At 27.1% G+C, this 22,658-nt stretch overlaps 4 protein-coding genes across 5 annotated transcripts; 1 reads left to right on the forward strand and 3 right to left on the reverse strand.

Annotated features, from left to right (window-relative positions):
- Nucleotides 1-285: 285 nt before the first annotated feature.
- Nucleotides 286-3,207, reverse strand: LOC112595910 (COP9 signalosome complex subunit 3). Its single transcript, XM_025341302.1, has 7 exons — nt 3,001-3,207; nt 2,133-2,393; nt 1,841-2,061; nt 1,067-1,416; nt 841-1,000; nt 672-785; nt 286-588 (listed from the first exon to the last, which is right to left on the reverse strand). Exons 1-7 carry the CDS (start codon nt 3,068-3,070, stop codon nt 445-447), a joined length of 1,320 nt encoding a protein of 439 aa, XP_025197087.1. The 5' UTR covers nt 3,071-3,207; the 3' UTR covers nt 286-444.
- A 131-nt stretch (nt 3,208-3,338) lies between these two features.
- Nucleotides 3,339-6,700, forward strand: LOC112595911 (caspase-1-like). 2 transcript variants are annotated; one of them, XM_025341303.1, is made up of 9 exons: nt 3,339-4,055; nt 4,119-4,365; nt 4,446-4,591; nt 5,218-5,341; nt 5,404-5,571; nt 5,665-5,894; nt 5,977-6,122; nt 6,212-6,321; nt 6,408-6,700. In XM_025341303.1, the coding sequence occupies exons 2-9, from the start codon at nt 4,231-4,233 to the stop codon at nt 6,573-6,575; spliced, it is 1,227 nt and encodes a 408-aa protein (XP_025197088.1). In that variant the 5' UTR covers nt 3,339-4,055; nt 4,119-4,230; the 3' UTR covers nt 6,576-6,700. The 2 variants fall into 2 exon arrangements, with proteins under 2 accessions (XP_025197088.1, XP_025197089.1); XM_025341304.1 differs by having other exon boundaries at nt 3,339-4,017.
- Nucleotides 6,701-9,947: 3,247 nt separating this feature from the next.
- On the reverse strand, nt 9,948-13,964 carry LOC112595991 (corepressor interacting with RBPJ 1). The gene is made up of 7 exons (XM_025341424.1): nt 13,748-13,964; nt 13,193-13,287; nt 12,961-13,110; nt 11,049-11,149; nt 10,731-10,906; nt 10,272-10,351; nt 9,948-10,193 (listed from the first exon to the last, which is right to left on the reverse strand). The coding sequence occupies exons 1-7, from the start codon at nt 13,817-13,819 to the stop codon at nt 10,067-10,069; spliced, it is 801 nt and encodes a 266-aa protein (XP_025197209.1). The 5' UTR covers nt 13,820-13,964; the 3' UTR covers nt 9,948-10,066.
- A 4,032-nt stretch (nt 13,965-17,996) lies between these two features.
- Nucleotides 17,997-21,262, reverse strand: LOC112595843 (cytadherence high molecular weight protein 3-like). The gene is made up of 2 exons (XM_025341224.1): nt 21,183-21,262; nt 17,997-19,456 (listed from the first exon to the last, which is right to left on the reverse strand). Exons 1-2 carry the CDS (start codon nt 21,195-21,197, stop codon nt 18,314-18,316), a joined length of 1,158 nt encoding a protein of 385 aa, XP_025197009.1. The 5' UTR covers nt 21,198-21,262; the 3' UTR covers nt 17,997-18,313.
- Between the last annotated feature and the right edge of the window lie 1,396 nt (nt 21,263-22,658).

A 22,658-nucleotide genomic window follows, 5' to 3' on the forward strand; every position in this document is an offset into this window, starting at 1 on the left:
TATGTTTACTGCTAAGAGGTGATGACAGACAAAAAAAAATGTATCAAAATATTAAACTAATATTGCAAATATAAATTGACATTATTTTAATAATTTCCATCATTTATTATTATTTTATATTTTCAATATATCACGTAAAAAAAATATGTTTCGTGAATACCTATTCAAATCATTATAATTTATATTTATATTTATATACAATACGTTAATAACAATGTGTACTTTATATTTTCATAAGATGTATTATTATTAACTTATTTGTAAGGAATAATAATTTAAATACTGTTTTTATGTGATTTTTGTGTTATTTTAGTAACATTTGCAAAAGAACATGATTAAATTGATAGATATTTTGAATTACAATAGAAAAATTATAATTTCAGTTTTCCATAAATATGTCCAAATCAATAAATCTACAGTATAAATACAATTTTGAGCCTTAGATCATGCTTGATAATTTTTGGACGAACTTTGGCCTAAAGATAGTCCATCATCTTCACTACTAGTTTTTTTAACAAATGATGGATTTATTAATATAGCTTCATCCATCATTCGTACTGTACTGCTAAATGATATCTTATTAGTTACCTGAAAAATCATAATTTGAATAATACTATACATATTACATACACTTAAAGTGCATAACTAATATAAGGTATATATGAATTTACTTCATCTAAAATTTTTCTTAGGACACTTGGGTCTTCATATTTCTTGGGTGGATCATTAAACATAATTGTACCTTCTTTACGGTTGATTTTGCCATATATTTCACCAGATTCAATCTAAAATTGTAAATTAATTTAGTATTTTATTGGAAAATTCTCTTGTTTTAAATACCATGGCCATTAAATATTCTTCTGCTTCTACTGTGTCAGGAAGATTGATTCTCTGTGCTAAATCAGAAATTGACATATTCAAAAAAGTGTTTGTCAATTTATGTATATTCTTCCTGTGCAATGCTTTTACGACTTGTTTTATTAGTCCTTTATTATTATCTCTATATTTATTGACAAAAAATTTCAGTTAATTTTATTAGTTAAGAATTACAAAAATATGAACAAACCTTATATAAACATCATTGTATTTAACGATGGTTCTTTGTAATTCTTCAGAATCACCACTTTGATACGCTAGTATTATATCTAAATATGCTTGACACACTGGTTTGAGCACTCTTTCAATGAGAGCTGGTGATAATTTTGGAAGTGCAGGTATGGTTCCTAAATGTATAATTGAGACCAAAACAAATTTTTTATATGATTCAACCATGATTTGAGATAGCATAGGAAGTAAAGTTGTAAGAGCAATTTCAAAGAATGTAATTGCTCTTGAATAATTCTTCATTGCAGTGTAGATTACACCACCTAAATAGTAGTAACTTAAAAAAAATTTTGCATCAAATGTCACTCCAGGCTGAAAAAAAAATTTTTTTTATTAATAAATAAAAAATAAATTATACTAAGATTTAAATTTAATTAAGTTCAATAAAATATAATTTCAACAGACATTCAACACAGAATTATACATTCATTTACTTATATGATTTTTTTTTAAATATGATGTACAGATAATTTAAGGCAATTAATTATTATCTTAAAATATATTTAAGAAAAATTTGTTGTGTTGATTGTAAAAACTTTCTTGCTTATACTAAAAAATAAGAATCTAAAACCAAATATATAATTTTAAGTTTAAATTTATACTTGAAATATCTAGGTAAGTATGGTTTGATAAAATGTAATTGGTAATATTATTAGTATTTAATCAATACTCATTAGTAGAGCAACTAATGGCTAATGATTTAAACCTACCTACAATTAATAACTATATTACTTACTTCATCAGTTCCCAATACATAAATGTCCTGATCCAGGAGACTTAGGGCAGGTTTAAGGTTGTTTGACATTAAACAGGCTTGACATAAAAGACAATGAAGTTGAGTTAATTGATATGGTTTCTCTTGTAATTTACATATAGCACGCCTTATAATTGGAATAGCAGACATAGGTTTCTCCATTTCACCAAGGTTAGTCAACATAGATTTCATTACATTAGCCACTATAAAACAATATAAAAATCAAATCAATAATTAATATATATTACAAGAACAAAATTAAAAATTTACTTACACGGTTCAGCCAAAATTCTGAGTTCATCTTCACTGATGGTATTAACAAAGTCATTAATTTGCGTTGCTATTGCTGTATGATATTGAACCCCTGGTATATCTGGGGGTTTTTGGGCAGTAGCTTTAACACCCAAAACAGTAAGTACCGTGATAGAATTCTCATGAACATCAAGTGCTTCAAGAACACTATCTAAATTAGAAACATATTTATGAAGTGTTTCTGACTGTTTACAAAGATATTCGGTAAGTTCTCGATTTTCACCTGCAAAAAATATCAAACAAAATATAAAAAATATCATTAAGTTATTATGACAAATTATTATTATTAATGCTAAGCAAACGAGTAAAAATAGGTGAAAAAGAATGAATAAGTAAAAATAAGCAATTAGGTATAGATCAACTACCTAAGTTACGTTAATAGTTTAGTACTTAGATTGCCAAATAAATCAAGAAGTAAAGACTAGAGTACACTATGAGTAAATTAGAAAGTTTGTTGTGATTTTAAGCGGTGGTTAAGGATTATCAAAGGCCTATATGAACTTGAAAAATATTCATCAAGCTTGAACTTTCCAAATAAACAATAGTGATTGAATCATGATTTTCAAAAAAATTAATTGAGCTATTGGGTTTTTCAAAGCCAATAATATTTATTCTTAATCTAAGATACTGAATCAACAAAAAAGTCAAACAATCAAAAAGGATCAGAGTGTCTGATGTATATAATATTAACATAAATAAATACATTTATACAAGTAAAGAAATTAAAAAGATTTTCAACACTGAAACTTTCGAGCAAAACCTGGGAATATTTAAAATATATTTCACAAGCCCGAGTCAAACTTTGTGTAGGTACTATGTCCAGGACTCACAGGAATTGGCCAAGTTTCTGACAGTCAACACAAACTGATCCAGTTGAGGGACCGCCATATCGCTATCCATAATTGGTTCAAAATGGTGTTTATTAATGTATAACTATAATAATAATTAATTTCACGACAGTCGCGAAGCAATTTAACAATGCGTAATGTGTTTACGGTCTATTGATTGTATATAACATGTATTAACTATGAAATCTAAATGTCTTCACACACGACACACCGACACAATGCCAGTCTTCTTCACTATGATAATATGATTATAGTTGTCAGTGTGTCACACAAATAAATCTAACAAAACGAAATGTGCGTCAATTATACCGCTTTCGTGGTTGGTTGGTATAAACCACGAAATAGTGACAAGTGAAGATAAGGCGATGAGGCTGATAACAGTTTATGAAAGTGATGGCCACGGTCTTGTACTCTTGTAAGACATCCCGAGGTTCGCTGACATTCTAAGACTATGGTCACGAACTCACGACATTTAAAAGTAGAATATAAGGCGACACCGATTTCCTGTGCATCTTTCAATGCTACGTCATCAATAGCTATTATACCAAAACTTGCTAATATTTAGCCATGAGCTATAGCGTGTTGTGCGTATATTCTATAGCCGCGCAACGTATTTAAACGAATTATTAAACTATTGTTATTGTCTGTGAGTAATTGATCATTTTCCTCACCAGAGTGCACTAGCATTTATCTATAGGCCGATTTTTATGAACGTTATAACATGTGATTATGTGAGGTGACTATGAAAAAAACAAAAATAATATTGGTAGTGGTCAGTGGACATGATACACAATACAATCAGGCATGAACACGTCCAAATGTCGAACATTAGTAATTAATATCATGACTCATATCGTATTAAAGATTAAAACGATTTGATCAACAATAATAGTTTTATCAATATTGTGAGTGCAATCTAATCTCATGTCAATTGTACATTAGGTGTAATACAATAAGTACTACGAGTTAATAAGTAATAACAGTCAATTGAGTCAACAGGTATTAACTATCAACAAGTAACATTTAAAATTTATAAGGTACTATTCATTATTAGATTATTATAATTATTAGTAAAAGACATATTGTAATTTTTTTCTTAGTGTAATTATGAATAATCAACTTGGAACAATAATTTAGTATATCTACTAGGTACTTTATTTTGAGTACTGTCATACGTCCATCGAATTTATTCAACTAAATTGCTCAGTCACAATGGAAAAATATCACAGAAAATTGATTGATGATTGTATGTCAGATTTAGTATATGTTACTTTTAACATTAGGGGTATCGTAGATAATCTATTAGAAAACACAATAATCAATGAATGGATGAAAGAATATATCTTGGTGAGAAATTTTTATTTTATTTTTATTTTACACATTATTAATGATTTAAAAATGTTTAATATATACTTGTATTTCTATAGAAAGATGATGGAGAATCAGACAGCTATACAAAATTGTACGAATTAATTCAAGGGCGGGGGCCTCATGCATTTACAGCTCTATGTAAAGTGTTAGAAAAAACAAACAATCTAAAAGCTCGTGACATTTTAACATCATATGGAACAAGGTATCTCCCTATTTATACTTAAAATTAAATTGCTTATTGAATAAAGAGCATATCATAAATGTATGTAATATCCTATTTTATGTTTGAGTAAAGTCTACTAGTGGTTTTAGTATTTTACAGTGAACTTGTTTTTATTTTATTATTTTAATTGTATGATATGCAGAGTGCATATTGCATACTGCTTACCTTATTACCCACAGTATATTTATATCAGATTATTAATTTAATGTAAAACAATGTATAATTTAAAAATTTATAGTATAATAGCTATTATAATATATTTATTAATATATTGACCTAACTTAACAGTATATACAAATTCAGTGGACATGCTGCACTAGCTCAGACAATTAAAATTTAAAAAAAAACGTACCAGGATTTGTTACATAAAATCATTTTAGGTCTGTAAAAACGATAAATTTCAAATAGTTACAGCATTAAAACTTAAAGTTTCTGATTTCACTATTACTTTCAGCAGACTAAAATACTTTTACTTGCAAAAAAAAGTAGTATTATACTAGAAAGTAGTAGTAGTTTTATATCCTGAATAATTAAGTAAACTATAACATTTAAATTTATTATTTTTAGATTTTATACTATTTATATTTTATATTCACTTTTTTCAGAAATGTAAAAGAACAATTGGACAAATCATTTGAAAAAACCATCGTGGAACATGATGACTCATATGTCAAAATTCATCCTGAACGCAAACGCATGGATAATGATGAAGACAATTTAAATCCTCTTGTATGTTTATTTTAATATTATGTTAAATGTTAAAATATTATATTGAACATATATTTTTACAGGCTTATCCAATGGGATCAAATCCTAAGGGTCATGCATTGATTTTAAATATTAATAATGTAAAAGACAGAGATGAAAGAAAAGGATCAAAAGTTGACTTAGAAAACTTAAAGAAATTATTTAAAGGTCTTGGTTATATTGTTCACCCTAAAGAAGATTTAACTGAAATGGTAAGTAAACAAATATATATTAATAAAATTAATATAAGGTAAATAAAGAAATTCTTTGCATACTATTGACTTTTAAATTGTTTTTGTTTGTAGGAAATTAAAAATGTCATTAAAGAATTCATTGATATATGTCATACTGAAAAAGCTAACTCTATTGTTGTTTTTATTATGAGTCACGGTGAAGCTGGAAAAGATTCAAGATCAGTAAATATATTAGCTGCAGATGGCATTGTAATAAATACTGACTGGATAATTGATCAATTTGTACCAAATAAAAAAACAGCCAGAAATATACCAAAGTTATTTTTCATCCAAGCTTGTCGGTAATAATAATTTAAATAATATTAAATAATTTTTTTTTGGATTTATGAAAATATAATATTACAATAATCTACTTTTTTAAAGAGGAAAGATGAGTGATTTTGGTTGGGAATACTGCGATGGTGAAAATAATGTTTTACAAAATGACAGTTCCAATATTTCCTCAACCGGAAATATTATTCACAATCGACGTTATAAAGATATATTTATAGCATTTGCCACTGTTCCTGGTAAATCATAATTATTATCAAAATAATTTTAATATCTACCATTTTATTTATCGACAGTTTAATAAAAAGCACGATTTTACATTTTATAGGGCATACTGCAAAACGTGATCCAATAGATGGGTCATGGTTTGTACAAAAACTGTGTGAAGTAATTCGTAACAATGCTTATAATAAGGATTTGGCTTCAATGATGCTAATTGTAAATAATAATGTTGAACTAAAAATTATTTATACTATTATTTTAACAAGAGTAACATTTTTATATGTGTGTATGTATATATATAGGTGGATAGTGAAGTAGAAAAACTTAGTAGCACCCTTTATGGATATCAGACATTAGAATGGTCAAGTAGAGGTTTCAACAAAAGGTTTTTCTTTAATCCAGGACTATATGACGATAATTCAGATCATGATTCTTCAATAACTACTTCAACCAATCCTACTGATGTTTAAAGCAGGATATAATTTTTAAATTATTATTGAGTTAAATTCATGACTTATGTTAAGACTGCAATTTTTTATATTTTTATACAAATTTTTTATGATGTTTTACTTTTAACATTTTTAATTGTACTGAGTATTAGTTAAGTAAGTTTTTTATTGATGTATTTTTAATCATACTATTTGTGTACATACTTTTCTTTAAAAAAAAATTAAATTAAAGGTTAAGCTATACATAATAGTTTTTTTATAACAATTTTCCAAGAGTTCAACCACCATACTAGAAGCTACTGTTTATATACTTATTATTTTATTAAACTGCTCAATATTTCAAAATCTATTAATCTTTTTAAAAATATTTTTTTTCTATAATTTCTTGTTGAATTAAACAACAATTCTTTATCATTATGATTTTTTAATGGTTTTGTTTTATTTTTTTGAATAGTATCGTACATATTTTATATCAGATTCTGAAGCAGAATATTTTTCAAAGTATTTCAATAAAATCAAAATTAAAATTCAGATGAATACCTTATAAGTATTTAAGTTCAGTTGAATGGTGTAGAAAGAAATCCAGCACAATGACAATCTACTACTCTACTTACTTATACTTGAAATACTTTCTTTCTTTTTGTTAGTAGAGTGTATAGAAACAATTTTTTATTATAAATAAATGAAAGAATATTTATAATCTGTATACATTATTAATATAACAAAAAAAAAAAAAATACCTATACTTTAAACACTTATAACTCATAAACTATTTGTCAAAAATTTTATTTTTACATATTGAAATATTCCAAAAAATATTTCACTTCAGTATATGAAATTAAAAATGTATGTTATCATTTAAAAAGGTATAAGAAATTTTAATGATAAATAATATTTTGAGATAGTGTGTGTTTTTTGATGAATAATCATCAAGTATATGGTAGAACTGTACGCGGTTAATGGTCATGTGCCAAAAATTATCAAAATATTTTTGAAATTAGAAACTGAGAGTTTCATATGAGGTTATTTATAACATATAATAGTATGAGCTATCTATACAAAATTGATTTAGATCAAGAACATCTAATTTGAGGTTTTGACTTTTATGTTTATCAGAACAGCGTTTGGTTTACAATACAAGATGCTATACAATGGGACGTTTGAGTTACATAGAATAAACTTGTTTTGTCCAAGTAATAGTGATAGGAAATCAAATAGGTTTTGTTGTTAATTTTATTATAATTTAAGGCTAGGTTTATCAAGAAAAAATTATCTTATTGTTTGTCGATCATGTTTTTTAGAGGAATCCTTTGTGTACAAAAGAAAGGTTAATCATAAGTCATAACACTTAGGTAAACTACTTTAATAAACTAAAATAATAAAATAAATAAATTTATATATCATATAAATCAGTGGCGTAAATTGGGTTCAATTACTGGTGGTGCAGAGGCATATTCTCAACCTATAATTTCCAACACACCAATAATCTAAGTTCCTAAGCAAAATCCTTCCCAATAAACTATATATTTTTTCCATATATTTCTTTAAATAATAAATACATTTTGAATTATTTTAGCAGTAAAACCTTTATAATTATAAAATTAATAAAAAAAACAATCAACAATATCTTTTTATTTATTTTAAGTTGAGACGATGTTCCTGTTTATATATTATATATTTCAATGATTTTCTGGTGGTGCAAAAACATACCTTTGAACCACCACATTTAAGATGTGGTAGTGCAAGTGCTGCATTTGCACCACCCAGTTTACGCCACTAATATAAATTATTAATAATAATACTAAACTTAAAAAAAAATGGTACTGATAAATGAAAATCAAATAAACATCTAGATTTTATATAAATATATATTTAAAAATAATAACATTTATTGTTATTCACTATATAAGAGTATAACTAATGAATAACATGAAAAAAATTAAAACAGATCATGATCATTTTACTGTGAATTTTTAACTGAATAATTAAAAGAATTTGTGAAAAATCACACAAATTTAGTGTGAGTATACGAGAAAGATAATAATGAGATGTAAGAATTTAGGTTTAAACATGAAACCTGTACCATATTATTTGCATAAAGATTTTTGAAATATTTAATTGCATATCTACCAATCACAATTGTGTGTAATGAGTGTAAACGTATTGTTATTCAAATTGTATTCGATATTTCAATTTTTTACATATTCAGCGACGAACAATCACAGAATGATTAGCCACTGTTTGAGGGCCTGAATGTCGTCTCACGATTCATTTGTAATTTGTATACGCCAAAGTAGTGTCTTCTTATTTGGAACAGAGTATTTATGAGTTGCATTATCATTTTAATTTCATTTTTTTCTTTTAATGGTTAATCAAAGAAGTATTTTAAAGAGTATTAGAGGTAAATGACTCACATTTTGTAACATTATTATTAAAGAAGGTTGTTGCATATATCACCTTTTCAACTATGTTATTGTTATCTACTAGTTAATGTCCTATAAATAAATGTATGATAAAATGTCTCAATTTACAAGCTTAATAATAATTAGGTATTATTTTCAAGTTTTATTTATATGAAAAATTCAAGTTGAATGAAAAGCATGTTATTTTCTTTTTTTTTTTTTGGTTTACAGAACCAAAGCATTTTTTCATGTCATTATTTAATACTTTTGCAATTTTAATTTTTTTTTTTTTTTACTATGTAATTTAATTAATTTTTATATAAGACATTTTTGTAAGCCAATTTGACATTTATTGGCTTACATTTTAATATTTTAAATTTAAAATAAGCAAGAATATTATTTGTGAAATACCATAAGAAATAAATAATGAATTTTGGAAAAAGTTGTGAAACGAAGAAATGATTAAATTCACCATTGTATAATGACTAAAAATATCAAATGCATTTAATTAAAAAAAAAAAAAAAAATTCAACTGTCTTGGTGCTTTGGTTGGGAAAAAAATTCTTAAAAATATTTATTAAATATAGGCTCACCGTTTTTAATCACACAATTGTTTTTCAAAGTTATATTTACATCCTCTAATTATTCCTGACTATGCTTCTCGAACTCTGCAAGCTTATCATAACCTTATAATTTTATGGATGACTAGGTTTTTACCTTCACATAAATTTTCTGAGGACAACAACTAATAGAAATTTTAGAAATTGTCTGTGCAAAGATGGTTGTTTTGTATAACATGATTTTGGTATACTTGCCATCAAATTATGATTAAATATCACTATATAGGTAAATTCCAAATCCGCCAATAGTTTAATATAATCCAGTTATTTTACATAACTTCAGATAATACAGAAATTGAATGCAACTTAGATGACATTGAGATAAGAGGAACATGTTCTTCGTTTAATGTAATAATTGAAAATGACATGCATAATGTATTAAATATTTTTTACTCTAAGATTCTGTACAATTTCAGATAAGTGAAATTTTGCATGTATTTATACACAGTAAATAGGTAAAAAAAAAAAAAATCATACAAAGTAAACTTAATTAATCAGAAGAATCAGAACTACTACTGCTGTCTTTTTTCTTTTTATTTTGTTTTTTAGAAAGTTTTTCTTTTTTTGAAATCGACTTTTGTTCTTTCATCATAATTTTGTCCATTCTATCCAATCGTCTAAAACAAAATAAAAACAAATAATGTTATAAAAATATTTAAGTATTAAAATTTTTGAATATAGTTGAATTTATTTACTTGAGTAATTTCATTTTTTTCCTTCTACTTAATGTTTTTACATACATAAATAGTTCTGTGTCACTATCCTCTCCATTGTTCTGAAAATAATAATTAGTCATCAATAATTTTAACTTTTAAGTAGAAGTATTAAGATTAATACTTATTAAAGGTATAGAAATAATTTATATAGTTATTGAAATTTGTATTAAAAAAAAAAAAAATTATAATAATAGGAATATCATATTATTAGTTATATTAGTTCATACTTCTAATATCAATATTAATAAAAGATAATAAGAAAGATAGATTTATAAAGTAACAGAATTTGATTTCAACAAAAAGTTAACAAGAAAGATCACATAAATAAAAAAATTGAAAATTAATTTGTAAATATTGTTAATATTTTAAATTTAATTATATAAATAACAACAAGAAATATTTATACAATGTCGAATTAACAAGAAATGTATAACTTACTGCAAATGATATTTGTTGCTGTGTAGAAGCAGCACTTTTTTTCAATTCCAAACCATCTTCTCGCATTTGTTTTATTAATTCTTGTGTTTTTTTATTAGCAGTAGTACCATTTGATGTTGCATTACTTGTTACAGCTTCTGATATACTTGCCTGATTGAATAAGGGGCATTCTTTGTCTATAAAACATTAATTTATATTTTAAATACTAGAATATTTTTGATTAATTTTTTTACTTAAACAATTTAAATAAAAATTATTTAAAAATCAATACAATATTATATAAGTTGTATAATAATATATATTTCAAGAATTACTTACCAGTATTAATATGACCCCATTTGTGGCATTTTATACATCGTACATTTCTAACTTGAATGCCAAATGGCTGATCTCGAATTTCTTGATCTCCTTTACAATAACTATAAAGGAAAAATACTTGAAATTAGTATTACATTACATAAAACAAAACATAACTATGCAGTTATCATTTTATATCACTAAAATCTTATACAAGAAATAATTATAATAATGAAAAAAATTTTGATATCATGTTAGTTTATTTAAATACAGGTTTGTAGAAGAATTTGGGAAGAAGTTTTCATAAAAAAAAAATTGAAGGTAATTATTTAAGTTTGACCTGTTTAGGAAATGTAGAAAATTTAATCAAATAAGTAGATATTAATACAAGATAATGTTTATATTTGAATTTTAATAATAGTAAATAAAGGCTATAACACTCCATTGCCTCAAACTGATTCAGTCAAGTATAAGTAATAATTTTTAAATAATTCTTAAAGTTTACTTAAATTCAAATCTATTTCTTGCTTATCAGTGTTACAGCAATTATCGATTGTCAATTATCCAGAAAATCATATCAACAAAGTGGCTATTTTGATTTTTTTAAATATTAAATATTAAATTTTTTAATATTTTAATTTTTATAAAAAATTTAAAAAAAAATCAAAAAATTAATTTAAATAGAGTTTAGATGAAATTTTGATAATTAAAAAAAAAAAAGTGTTAAAATGTTCAATAGAACAAAAGTTATTGCAATTATCAAGTTCAACATGGTCCATGAAACACCTTGTAGTGCTTTTTTTATATTTAAATACGTATGCCGTAATAATATACATATTACATGTTGTACAAGACACATTATCTGTTACAGATAAGATTAATAATTATCACTTCGAACAAAATCAAATTTACTATATGTGTATGTATTATAAATTGTTATAGGTGAATATAAAAACCCATTTTCATTTCAAAATAATATCGCTATATCAGGATTATCGTTGTAACCGATATTGTTTAATACGACTAAAAGTACTACACATAAGATATAAAACTAATCAAATACATTGCTTGGAATCGTTTTACTCAGAATATCATATTAAGTGAATTCAACTGTATAATAATATTGAAAAACTTTGTGAAACTTTTCTACATTAAAATTGCTAAATATTTTCCAAAATCGGTATAAAATAATTTTGACAAAATGGTAGAGGTCTAGTGTAAATTAGTAGTCATAGAATAATAAGTTGATAAAGTAAAGAGAGCTAAGAACTAATAAAATGATAGTTTAGTTGAGTTATTCAAATCAAAAATACTAAACATTAAGATAAGGATTTATCAAGTTATTAAGAATAACTCAACACATTGAAAAAAATGTAAGAGGCTGATATACTAACTAAAAATCTACCAATATCTACTTAGGCTATAGTCAGTATTCAGTAGTGAAGGTTTACTTTTCTTTTTCAATTGTTTATTGATATTTATTTAAAAATATCAAAAATCAATAATATTATATTATGTTAAACACTATTAATATGTTTATTTGCTTTGTACAATTTATTGAAATATATTTTTCACGAATAAAATTATACTGTAAACTCAGGCAATGCCACATCTACCATTTGTATATTATATGAGCAAGATGATTATGTACATAAGAAATAAATAATAATATACTCCATTAAACAAACTAATAAATTACATTATATTTTTAATAAAAAAATTTCATCTGTATCTACATAATATGACGCAAGGATTTTTCTCTTAAAATTGTTTTGATTGGCCAATGTAAAGATACAGAAAATATTATATACTTTACAATACTTTAGAAAATGCCAAACACAAGGATTTCAGAAAAAAATTATTATAACTATTAATAACACTAATACCTACAATAAATACAATATCAAAAACAATAATATTTCACACTACTTACTCTTCTCTAGGGGCATTAAATTTTCTTTGCCATTCAAATTTATATTCCGGCTCGTTATCTTCACGTTCTCTTTCTTTTTTAGCACCCGGTGGTGGTTCATACATAAAATTTACGCTTAATTTATCCTTGCTTTCTTTTGACAACAATGCTCTGAAAAACATAAATATAATAAATAAATAAAACATATTATCAAACAAAGTATACATTTTTTTTTTGTAGTAAAGTATTTTACTTGTTGTTATAAAGATCTTGTTCTTTTTCATATTGTAGACGAAGTTCTTCTTGACGTTTTTTATCTTTAACTGATTTTTGTTCTGCCATCCATACCTGTAAATTATTTGCATAATTATAGATAAAAATTGTAACATTTAAGAGCATAGTGTAATATGTCACACCCTCATGTGTTGTTTCCATCTTAAAAACAGACAAAATATCAAATATTTAATATTAGAGAAAATTTATCTATTATCTGATCATCAAAAACATTATTCATGTATTCTTGTTATTTGTTGATGATATTAAATGCTTTTGTAAGTTTTGAACATTTTTAAATTTCAATATTTTACACAACTCTTTTTAAAATTGGATATTTTAGTTTTAATAAGTGTATAATTTAAAAAACAATCATTTAATACCTAGACATTTAAAGTATAATAATAACATAAAACTATTTCATTAAATTTGTGTATATGGTTATCAAATGAATTAGATTAGCAAATAATAAATCAGTGTGCATTTTTCATTTTTGTTAGGTACATAATATGTCGTTTACTGAAGCAATACTTACTCGTTTTAAATTATCTCTTGATGCCGGATGAAAGAACTTTTTACACATGTAATTATTGAAACCCTTACCCATCTTGTATTGAAAGTTACTGCGACTTAAGAGTATTTACTTTATTTAAATAAAATATGTATTGTGACGAGTATAGTAACAAGTATAGACCATAAGAGTATAAGACAATAATTGAAACACACAATTTTGTGATTGAATAAAATTACTCTTATTTGAATATGATTTTGATAATAATATTATTGTACATAATCTTGTGTTGATATATAGAACGGTGACATATCATCTAGATCCTCGTCCAACTAGATCCCCATAATAGTCAATTAGTTCCCTTGTTAACTACATCACCTTGAACCATCTCGTTCTACGAGCGGACTATATACGAATGTTCAAATAAATATTTCCCATTAATTACAAAATTTTACCCCAACGAAATATCTCTAATGGTAGATATCTTCATTCCGTTATTCCTGCGATTATTAAGTATTATCAATTAAGCTTATTGTTCATTATTGTAACAGATTGCTGAATAATGAATTATGCTGAAAAAAAATGTATTAAATTAGTCAATAATATTAGAAGCTTATTTAAATTAAATAATATTAATAATATTTGATTGCATTATTCTAAAGGCCAAGGACGTATTAAAAAAAAATTTCGGGGAGGGGGAAGTCCGAAATCTGTATAATGTATTTATTTTTACTTACCTCGTGTTCACCAATTTAGGGAACACTGAATTTCTTATCCGGATTATATTGGAATCAATCGAATTTTTTTTACTAGCTAGTGGTACAAGTATAAATAGTATTTATTAAATACACATTCACGGATATATTTCGAAATTTTTATTATTTCGGTTTGCGCATGCATAATAAAACATGTTTTTTTTTAAGCAGCAACACTTATTTTGAACGCTATATTCGGATACGCCTAATTTTTTAAGGTAATTTCGATGTCTTCAATTATGGTTCTAAATTAAAAATTGACTGAATAAAAGCTATTTCAATTTTAATAAATTATACATTTTTACAGTTTTCATTAAGGGGCATAAAACCATTAATAATTATTTATTGTTGGTAAGGTACGAAAGTTATAAGAATTAGGAGCTAAAAAGGCAAAGTATGCATATATCTAGGTACGTATAATTCTGTGGGTACGAACAACGGGTCGTGGGCGCCAACGTTTATTTTTCGTGCTCCCGACTTGCAGTATGAGGTTTGTTATATGTACTGAGTACTGACTATACTGACTACCTATACACAATTATATTATAAATATTTTAATTCTAAAATTAGATCTATACGTTATATAATATTTAGTTGTACACGCAATTGATTATTCATGTAATTTTACCATACTAAAACTATATTTATAAATTATTAATATTATTATCATATTGTTTTTATTTTTGTTTCAGATAAATATTTTTCAATTATTACAATTAATATATAATTACCTGGTCTTTAGTAAAAAAAATGAAACAACACATATTTATAAATTCAAGGTTAATAAAGGCTTTAATTTTATAATAATTATATCAATATATTGTTTTGCATATATCCGATAAGTATATTGGTCATTTAAAGTTAATTAATCTTTACCTTATAGTCCTATATTTTCCATTTTTTCATCTAATCAATAAATTAAAGCTACATTATCTTCTCGTATTGTATAGTCATTTAAATCAAAGTATAAATATTTACTCCTCTGCGTATTTTTCCTTTTATTAGCAAATATAGTGCTATTTCACTTTTAAAAATAGTATTTGAAAATTTTGAATGTAGGTACTGATTATATAGTAATAAATAATAATCAAGAAATTGTAATATTTTTACAATTGTTAATTTTCTGAGGTGTAAAAGTAGTAAAATATTCATTCGGAGGGTTTATCGCAACAATCAAAAGTGGTTTTACGTATCTACATAATTTTAATTTTAATTTAATTTAAAATTTTTGTTATTCATTTTTATTGGCATTAAAATATTATGATGAAAATTACAATTGTTTTAGTCTACTTATCGTATTTTAATATTAAACATAAGTAATTGATGGTGATACAAAACAATTTTACACATCTATTTTTTGTTTTATGAATTAATAATATCACTTTTAGGCGGATCAATACGTAATAAACATCTTTTTTTCAAATTTCATCAATAAAAATCCATATTCTGTCGATTAAATTTTATTGTATTAACATTTATTGGTATATGTCTATATATCTATTTATTACGTTATAATATTAAGTTACCTTATATAGTTGAATATTATTATTCAAAAGAAAGGCTCCAAAATTTCGTCTTCAGATTCTAAATCTTGTGGTAAGTTACCAAATTCAAGAATTTTGTACTTTTTTTTCTGTGACGCTGTAAAAGGATATTTCATATAATATTTTATTTTTAAGATCAGAGTAAACTATAATAACTTAAATTTTCAACTTAAGTATTTTGTTCATGTGTTTAATAAATAAAATTATACTTAACAGTTTACGAATTAATTAAAAATGGTTGATGATTATGACTGTATTATATAACATGATATTACTTTTTAATTTCTAAACATAGTATACTTGCTTAGAATGTTTTGACTTTCTTTCACAATTCGAACCAACAAAATCAGTGAATAGAATACAAATATTACGATGGTCATCAAAATTAAATACATGCAAAACGTATCAAATAATAGAAACAAAATATTTTTATCAAAAGGACACCTTTCAATTCTATTGAGTAAATACAAAATATTAAAAAAATTATTTTGTTCAATTGTTAATATATTGTATTTAACGTTTTTAACTGTCTTTACTGTAGAATTTTCTGTGGCCGAGATGAAACTGTAACTGTATTTCTTTGTGTTGTAGTGTTTTGAAGAAAACTATTATTTAATTCCATACTTAATTGGGTAAAAATTGTGTCAGATAACCATTCAGCTAATTGTTCATGATTTATTTTTCTTAAGCAATTAGCTATACTGAGAAAATTTTTTTCTTTTCCGGCAGTGTTATTCCATGTCATTAATAATGATAAACAAGTTTCATCTAAGGGCAAGTCTTGTTCTACGGATAAATAAATATATTATTTAAATTATTGAACTATATTGAAAAAATATTGTAAAAATTATAACTATAGAATACCATTATCTTTATTTTTCATCATAGTTATCAATATTTATTACCAATTATAGCAGACTAGCAGAATATATCAATATTTTAGTGTATTCTATAAACTGCTTATACTGTATGATTTAGTAGAAAATTTAAGTACCCTATATTTTTAAAATTCTAATGCTAAAAATCCTGAATTTATTTATAATATATTATAATATTAGTATTTTGCGTTAATTTTACCTTATATTTTTGGTTTAACTAATTAACTATTTTTAAATATAAAAAAATATTCACAATTAAAACAATATCTATACGGATAATTCATACAACGATCGCGTTATCCGCTATAATAATAAATTGTAATTACTGTGATTTATCAGCATTAATATCTGTATTTGTTCATTGAAATACATAATATATTTAATATGTATATATTTTTAATGGATTAATGAAATATGCATAACATTTTATTCAACTACAAAGCTATTACGTATTTTTCATTAAACTTGTATATATATTTTTTAATAACTACTTACTCAATAAAACATTTTATTATTTATATTAGTATTCAAAAAAACTACAAAATTATACATGAGCAACGACTTGAGGATTGTTTACCAAGTTCTTTGACTGCCGTTAGTTCAAGGCCTTCGGCATACAAATAAGCAGTGAGTTTTACACATTCTTGCGGAGTCAAATGGTTTACTAAATACATAAACATGGATAGATTGACGTCATGCGTGCAGACGATTTTCGACACGAACATGGTAATTAATACGAGGGTGATAAATTTTAATTTGTACATGAGCTTTAGTTTTCAAAATACTTAATCAACTATAAATAGTTTATGGTAATCGTATAAAATATAGTTTACTATGTAAAAATAAACGTATAAACTATATTATACGTTCTTAGCGATAATAAATCAAAATTGATATAGGTAGTATTGGTCCATAGAAACGGATACATTGTTCATACGATGCGGTCGTGTATACGATATACGAATATATTTTTTATACGAAATAGTGTGTTGGAAACATACTGATGTAGAAACAACGGGAACGCAGCTCGTTTTCAAAAAAACCGTTTAAAGTTTTAAATTACTATATACATAGGTATTGAATTATGCAGTGACAATTTAAACAAAAATGACATTTAAGATTTATTTTAACAAAAAAAAAATAAAATAAAATAAAAAATGTCTTAACAGAATGTATCTAATACAGACAATAGTCGGGTCAAGTGACCCGATGGCATACAAATTATAATAAAATATTTAATAATAATAACATAACAATAAACAAATTATGTACAGTCGTTTCTCGGGACCGACGTCCAAGGGAATGATTTCAAAGAAATCGTTTTCGATAAAAATTCGTGGGTTTCGAGTTGACTGCTGACACGCGGAACTGTTGCAGTCTTCTCGAACGTCACTCTTCGTAGTATACCGTGTTTCATTTCTTCTTGCCCGCGTAGTCGGTGCTCGGCACTCCCAGACTGGTATCGGCCGTCAACGGCGGGTAACCGCTGTCCTGGTCGATCACCCCGTGGTCGTGCAGGTGATGATGATGGGCGTCGTCGTCGTGGTGATGAACATCGGTGGCGCCCGCGTCCCGTTGTTCTTGTAGGAACGAATATTCGTCTTGGAGATTCTGCTGCTGTGCCGCCGCTTCGTTTACTTCGTAGTTGCTGCCGGCCGTCCTAAGAGCCGCCAGTTGCTGCAGATATGACGACGGTGCCTCTGCCGGGTAAGCCCCCTGGTACGACGACGGTCCCTGGTACAACGACGGTCCTTGGTAAGCAGTCGGTCCTTGGTACGACGAATGTCCCTGGTAAGCCACGGCCCCGCGAAAGTGTGGAGCGTAAGCGTGCGAGTGTTGCGCGTACGACGGTGCCGGATATCTGACGAGCGGTACGCGAACCGCCGGAAGTCTGGTGGCGTAATGTACGGCGGTGGCGGCCGGTCTGGCCACGGTTACCACCGGAGTCGGCCGGTACACGGGGACCGGGTACGGTTTGTACACCGTCACCGGGTACGGCTGGGCCACGGGCACGGCGACGGGTTTGATGACGGCCACCGGGTACGGTCGGTTGACGGGCACGGGGTACGGCCGAGGGACCTCGACGGGTACCGGACGGACGACGGGTACCGGGACGGGATGTGCGACTGGCACCGGTACGGGTTTATGCACGACCGCGGTGGCCGTGGGGTACGTGTGCACCACCGACTGGTAGACGACAGGCTGATGTTTGAATCCGTGAACGGTGGTCTCGTGATGGTTGTAGTAGTGACCGTGGTAGTGTGCTGGAGCGTATCCGTGGCCGTGGTAGTGTGCCGGGGCCGCGTATCCGTGGCCGTGGTAGTGCGCCGGGGCCGCGTATCCGTAAGCGCTGTAGTGGGTGGATGCGGGGGCGTAGTGGCCGTGGTAGCCGGCCGCGCCGTAGTGGGTGTGGTAAGCGGGCGCGTACAGTCCGTGGTACTCGCCGAAGCTCCTTCTGTCGGCCTGCGGTGCCTTGTCGGTCGGAGCGCCGTCTTCTGCCGGTTCGCACCTCGTCGAACCGATAACGGTCACCGCGCACACCGCGTAACACAACACCTGAAAGGACGATATCCGTTTTCAATACGTGCAGTACTTGCCAACAACCCGGGAATGTAATGACCGTGGACGGTTTTCCTGTGTCCCGCAGACAGCAAGAGGTGTTTAATTTTTTAAGTTATTATTTTCATGGCGAATTAAAAGAGGTTTTTGTTTTGTGATTTTTATTTGCCTTCGCTTTTATCCGTTTAAGTATACATTATTTTGAATGTTGACCTTTCCCTCCCCCCCTCCGAAATATTATTGATCATATGGTGTTCCCCTATAGTTTACCTGTTGTTACTTATGATATTATGTAAGATGAGCGTTGCCCGAGTGCGTTCCGTTATCTACATATTAGGTATATAATATCCCTAGTACATCCGTTATGTTGATAATATGTATACTATAATAGTACCTATAATATCACATGATGTTAGTTTTTATTTGCACTATAGCCCATATTCTATACGTAGGTATTTACTGTTTATAAATAACCTTCATTGTAATACCTTCTTGGAAATATTAAATGTTAAAATAGACGCAACAAATTTAAGTACAAACTTCTAATAATAAAAAATAATAAATAAATTATAAAATTACAAGATTAGATCAGGTAATGAAAAAAAAATTAAATTCATTGAGAATAACATAAAAAAGTATCAAACTGAACGAATCTCTAGATTTGGTTATGTGAAAATAATGGCATTAAAAAATCAACAAAAATTAAATAAATAATATAAATATATAAATATTAAATTATAAGCATTATAACATTTTAAAAATGGTTGTAAGCCAAAATAATTAAATAAATAATAATAATTAAATATTTTTTGAGGTATAAGCCAGTTCACCTCTTCACAGTGCACCTTGGTAACTCTAAAATCTAAATGAACTGGGACGCATTCAAATTACGTTTAAAATATGATCTTTTTTTTTTTTAGGGCTCACTCGTGTATACTTTATTTTAAACGCATTCAAAACATTAAAAAGAGTCGTTTCAGGACGTACTCGGGAAACTCTCCGTAAAACTGGTCGAAATGAATATAGTTTATTTGATTAGTTTGATTTTAAATTTTAAAGTAGAAAATTTGTATATATATATATATATATATATATATATAGTAAATTTACATAGCAAATCATAACAATTTCATATGCAATAAAATATAGTGCTTCAAAATGCTTGAAATTATAAATAATAATAATGCTATCATTTTAATTTAAAAAAATGAAATTTCAAACAAATTATTGTGGTAAGAAAGTAAAAAAAATAAAAATATAGCATTAAAATTATTTATAGAATGAACGCTAACTTGATAAATAAAACCCAAGTACCTCACACAAAAAGTTAAAAAAGTTAAGTATCTATCGAATAAATTGATATTTTAATAATATTATAAAAATGATAAGTAACGTGAAAATTAAAGGAACTACAAATAATAATAAAAAAACTATAAATTTGTGATTTAATTAAAATTTACAACGTACCTATATCTTAAAATAAAGCGTATATGAAAATATCATTAAGTTCAACAAACGGCTTCGAAAATGATTTTTTTTCGCGCAAATTATTAGTTACATGAACCGTTTTTCATACAAGCAATGTACAAGTCCGTTGTTTAGATGATAAGTATAATATTGTATTATGTCGAATACGCGATGCCGTGCCACACTTGGGTATATTTACTTCGAAAACAAGCTGTGTACCTATATAAATACAGGTACCTAATATTAAAGTACTTACTGAAAATGACTTCATAGCTTTGTCTTGTCTGAACCTTGATGCACTAGCTTGAAGATAGACGAATCGAATGAATGATAGGACATCCGTAGTTTCAGTTTTATACACTCGGGTTAGTACAATCGATTGGCTTTCACTGAATTAGATTTTTGGACTGGAAAGTTCGGTGGGTTCGAATACGGGTCGTGAATAGGAAATGAAGCTCTTTGCAGGAAGAAGAACGAAACGAATCGGAACAGAAATGCGTGTTATCGTTATGTCACGAGGTCGCGCCGCCATACGAATCGACAATATCGTAGCAAGAATCGGATATAAGATATTGTTATGACAATAATCTAATAATAATAAATAATGCATTGTAAGTGCCAAAATATGTGTTAACTTAACGACAAACGTATTTTATAGATAATTCACGTATAACCCGATCGAATTGCGTGAAAGTGAAAACGATACATGCCATATGCCTACTATATTGTTTTCGTAATATCGCATGCCACCTTAATGTACTTGTATAATATAGTATATGTGTATATAACGTATAAACACTAACTAGAGAAGTATTAAGGAAACTGAAAATCTTCTAGTATTAGTGTTGCATTTTGAAGGCGATATAAGCAATTTTTTTGCTATTTTTTTGATTTCTTAACTATTATTTCTAATTTATTTGTGAGTTGGGATGATAAAAAAGGATGGAGAATTATTTTATAGGTTTCCGAAAGCATCAAATTCGTAAAAATTCAACTACTTTAAATGTATTTACTCCTTACTAAAGGATCGATATTAGAACAAAATATTTAACTGAGTTATAAATCACGAGCGGCTACATTTGTCAAAAAAATATATCCAATAAAATCAAAGCATAAATGCATAACATAAATAATAGACTAAGTATAGTTAAATTATTTATAATTATTAGAGAAAAGAGACATAGGCTTAGATTCTGTTTAATAATAATTCTTATTATTTTTTTAGTTATATACTTATATATTATTATTGTTTGTATTAGTATAAATGAAAATCGATTTAAATAAATGTATTTAATATTTATTGTCAGATAGATAAAGTCTTTTGTTGAAATAACATTAATTAATTAATGTTTTTATTTTTAAAATTTATTCGTGTAAATAGTTTTAATTAAAAAATAAGCTATTAAAATGTTATAATATGTTTTTTGTGTAACAGATATTTATCATTTATATCACACAAAGTTATATTTATGTGAAAAATATAACTTTTAATTATACGAAATAATAATATCATACTAGGTATGTAGTTTTATTTACATAGATAGTATAAAATAATATTTAAAAACTAGATGTACGGTTGAAATTATATTCTAATTTGATACACACGAATTAGTGGGTAATTATATTAAAGTCATAAGTAAAATTCGTAAGTCTTTAGAAATTATTAGTTATTGAGATATTTTTCTGAAAGTGCAGATTGGTTTTAATAGTGACCAAAGAATGAGCATGATAC

Source organism: Melanaphis sacchari, unplaced genomic scaffold, assembly GCF_002803265.2.
Source record: "Melanaphis sacchari strain LSU unplaced genomic scaffold, SCAv2.0 Contig2_pilon_pilon, whole genome shotgun sequence".
NCBI classification, from domain to species: Eukaryota; Metazoa; Arthropoda; class Insecta; order Hemiptera; family Aphididae; genus Melanaphis; species Melanaphis sacchari.

Excerpts from the sequence above, each read along its gene's own strand:
- LOC112595911 (XM_025341303.1), top strand. The coding sequence starts at position 4,231 with ATGGAAAAATATCACAGAAAATTGATTGATGATTGTATGTCAGATTTA. Across the intron at positions 4,366-4,445 it reads GGATGAAAGAATATATCTTG|AAAGATGATGGAGAATCAGA; the intron begins GTGAGAAATTTT and ends GTATTTCTATAG. Across the intron at positions 5,342-5,403 it reads AAGACAATTTAAATCCTCTT|GCTTATCCAATGGGATCAAA; the intron begins GTATGTTTATTT and ends ATATTTTTACAG.
- LOC112595910 (XM_025341302.1), bottom strand. The coding sequence starts at position 3,070 with ATGGATAGCGATATGGCGGTCCCTCAACTGGATCAGTTTGTGTTGACT. Across the intron at positions 2,394-3,000 it reads CAGAAACTTGGCCAATTCCT|GTGAAAATCGAGAACTTACC; the intron begins GTGAGTCCTGGA and ends TATTTTTTGCAG. Across the intron at positions 2,062-2,132 it reads CAGAATTTTGGCTGAACCGT|TGGCTAATGTAATGAAATCT; the intron begins GTAAGTAAATTT and ends ATTGTTTTATAG.
- LOC112595991 (XM_025341424.1), bottom strand. The coding sequence starts at position 13,819 with ATGGGTAAGGGTTTCAATAATTACATGTGTAAAAAGTTCTTTCATCCG. Across the intron at positions 11,150-12,960 it reads TTTAATGCCCCTAGAGAAGA|TTATTGTAAAGGAGATCAAG; the intron begins GTAAGTAGTGTG and ends TTTCCTTTATAG. Across the intron at positions 10,352-10,730 it reads AGCAACAAATATCATTTGCA|AACAATGGAGAGGATAGTGA; the intron begins GTAAGTTATACA and ends TATTATTTTCAG.